The following is a 2,324-nucleotide window of genomic DNA, read 5'->3' as shown; positions in this document are numbered from 1 at the left end:
AGGTGTTAGGCACTCTTCGTGGTCCATAACTGTGGGTCCCGGCCGAACTCGAATTATATGAATTAGTCTATGTGATCAAATAAACGAAGAGAGAGCACAAAAATTTAAGAAGTTTATTATAAACAGATTTTGAACAGAGGGTACAACTATTTTTTATTCTAGTAGGAAAAGAAAGAAAATAGGGGGTCCAAAGGGGGGTCCTATGTTTTTTAGCCTAAAGGATCACCCCGTGCAACATAAATAATATTTTGTAACTCCCTTGAGATAGGGTGTTACTCATATTATCTCAGCGGGCACAGACTATCATCTCATACAACACGATTACAATCTTTAAGTTGTTACCTAAAGCGTACTAGTTCAATTATAACTAGTACCCTATGCGTACATTACCCGTCTCATGCCTACGGTCTAGGAGGCGTTTGGACCTCTATTTTGGGTGGTCTAGACCTAACATAGGTTTCTCAAAATGAGAAAACTAGGCGACATATAAAGCAAGTTGGACTTCACATAAAAGCAGATTGCTTGGAAAATTTGAGAACATTCAAGGTACCCAATGCATTGATTCTTATTGCAGTATCATATCTGTAAAAGAATGGAGTAAGTTATTCTATTCTTTTTTTAAGGAATAATTTTGCTATTCTATAGAACTACCTTTCATCAAATCTAGTTGTTGCAGCTGAGTTTACAATTATGTCTATTTCTTTGCACATCTCATCGTTCAGCTCAGAATTTGTCCCCAAACTATCACAAGCTATATCACCAGCAACTGAGAAAATCTTGTCTTCTAGAAGGGAATGTAGGTTGGCACCCAACTTGTCCCTTAGAACGACAAAAAGATCCGTCTTTATAACCTGCACTTAAAACATATCCTTTAACTAATCACATCAAACATTAAACTCTGATAATCTTGAATTCTCATGTGGTATGCATTGGAGCTGTATAGTCTAATATGATGGTTGCTATTATTTCTACTGCTACTATTATTGGTTATGTTATAGTTTGGTAGTACGTACCTCGTTGTTAAAACGTTCTTTAGCTGAATTTGAATCTGGAGCTCTAATTAATAAGTAGAGCTTCTTCACATTTGGCTGGACTTGCAGTATCTTCTCAATGAGAACTACATTAATATATAACAAATGCACTATTAATATCATCTATGTAGTCATCTCCTCAGGAAGCACTGTTAGGGCAAATTGAGAGAGAGAGAGAGAAAGTACTCTTTGCTAGGTAGCCAGTTGCACCAGTGATGAAAATGGTCTTGCCCTCGAGAAACTGATTAATGCAGCTCGATTCCATTGATGGAGGAATGTCCATTGGAAGCGAGGAAATTTATGCAAAAGATATTATCAACTGGACTTTTAGTTAGGTACCAAGATTCAACCAGACTGCTAGCTTAAGCTATCTGTTGATCAGCAACAATTTTTGTCCTGTCCAATTATATACAGTGAACTACCGGATGACACATTATATTAAGGACACATGAAAAATTTCAAGCATTAATTAAGTATGAAAGATATCTAATTCCACATGGTGCAAACGAAGTTTCCAAATTTATGGAGATATTATTGATTAAGAAAGCGCTGTGAATGTGATTGAGCTGTTGCAATGTTTGGAAGAAAAGAGACGTAAGTAAAATATACTAAGCAGATTTCCTAGAATTATAAAACGAGATTTGCTAGAATTATGAAAATATGTTTGCAACAGACACATTATCAACAACATAAGGTACTCAATTGGTTGTAGTTCTAGTTTAGGTGTTTAAATGAAAAATGATAATAACTTTAAGGGGATTGTCCATGTATAATGCCTAAAATAATAGTGCTCCAATTATAAAGTGATCATTTACATGTCTTTTAAAATTTAACTGTAATTTAACACTTAAACGATACTTTTCTAAAATGTTTTAGCCAGACACAAGATAATCTCCTAAAGTACCTTCTTTTGGAACTTTGTTTGACAAAAAGTTATTTCAAAATAGAATGAAATTAGAAACAAAAGAAGGAATTGCAAAAAAGAAAAAAAAGAAAAGAGGGAGCTATTGTGAAGATTTTAAGTTCTCAATATATAAGTTAAGAGTCATACTCGTTCTCAAAGAGTTTATTAGTTTAATCAAGAAAAATATTAGGCTTTGACTCCTCAATATGAATTTAGAATCATCATTCAAATTGGATGATCAAAAAAACTAATTTCCGTTCAGCACAAACTATAGTTTTATGATATTATATAAAAAACAGAAAAATAATTACAATTCTACAATCAAAGTATTGTTTTTGACGGAAATAACATGTCATATATCCATCCGAAATACTTTCAAGTTTTTTATT

The 2,324-nt window shown here is 33.3% G+C and overlaps 1 protein-coding gene across 1 annotated transcript; it reads right to left on the bottom strand.

Annotated features, from left to right (window-relative positions):
• Nucleotides 1-503: 503 nt before the first annotated feature.
• Nucleotides 504-1,314, bottom strand: LOC107798059 (putative fatty acyl-CoA reductase 5). The gene is made up of 4 exons (XM_016621002.1): nt 1,218-1,314; nt 1,014-1,117; nt 652-851; nt 504-582 (listed from the first exon to the last, which is right to left on the bottom strand). The coding sequence occupies exons 1-4, from the start codon at nt 1,312-1,314 to the stop codon at nt 504-506; spliced, it is 480 nt and encodes a 159-aa protein (XP_016476488.1).
• Nucleotides 1,315-2,324: the final 1,010 nt, after the last annotated feature.

This window comes from Nicotiana tabacum, chromosome 11, assembly GCF_000715075.1.
Source record: "Nicotiana tabacum cultivar K326 chromosome 11, ASM71507v2, whole genome shotgun sequence".
In the NCBI taxonomy this organism is placed as follows: Eukaryota; Viridiplantae; Streptophyta; class Magnoliopsida; order Solanales; family Solanaceae; genus Nicotiana; species Nicotiana tabacum.
Note: the sequence above shows the minus strand (reverse complement) of the source record. Positions and strands in the feature narration are given on the sequence as shown.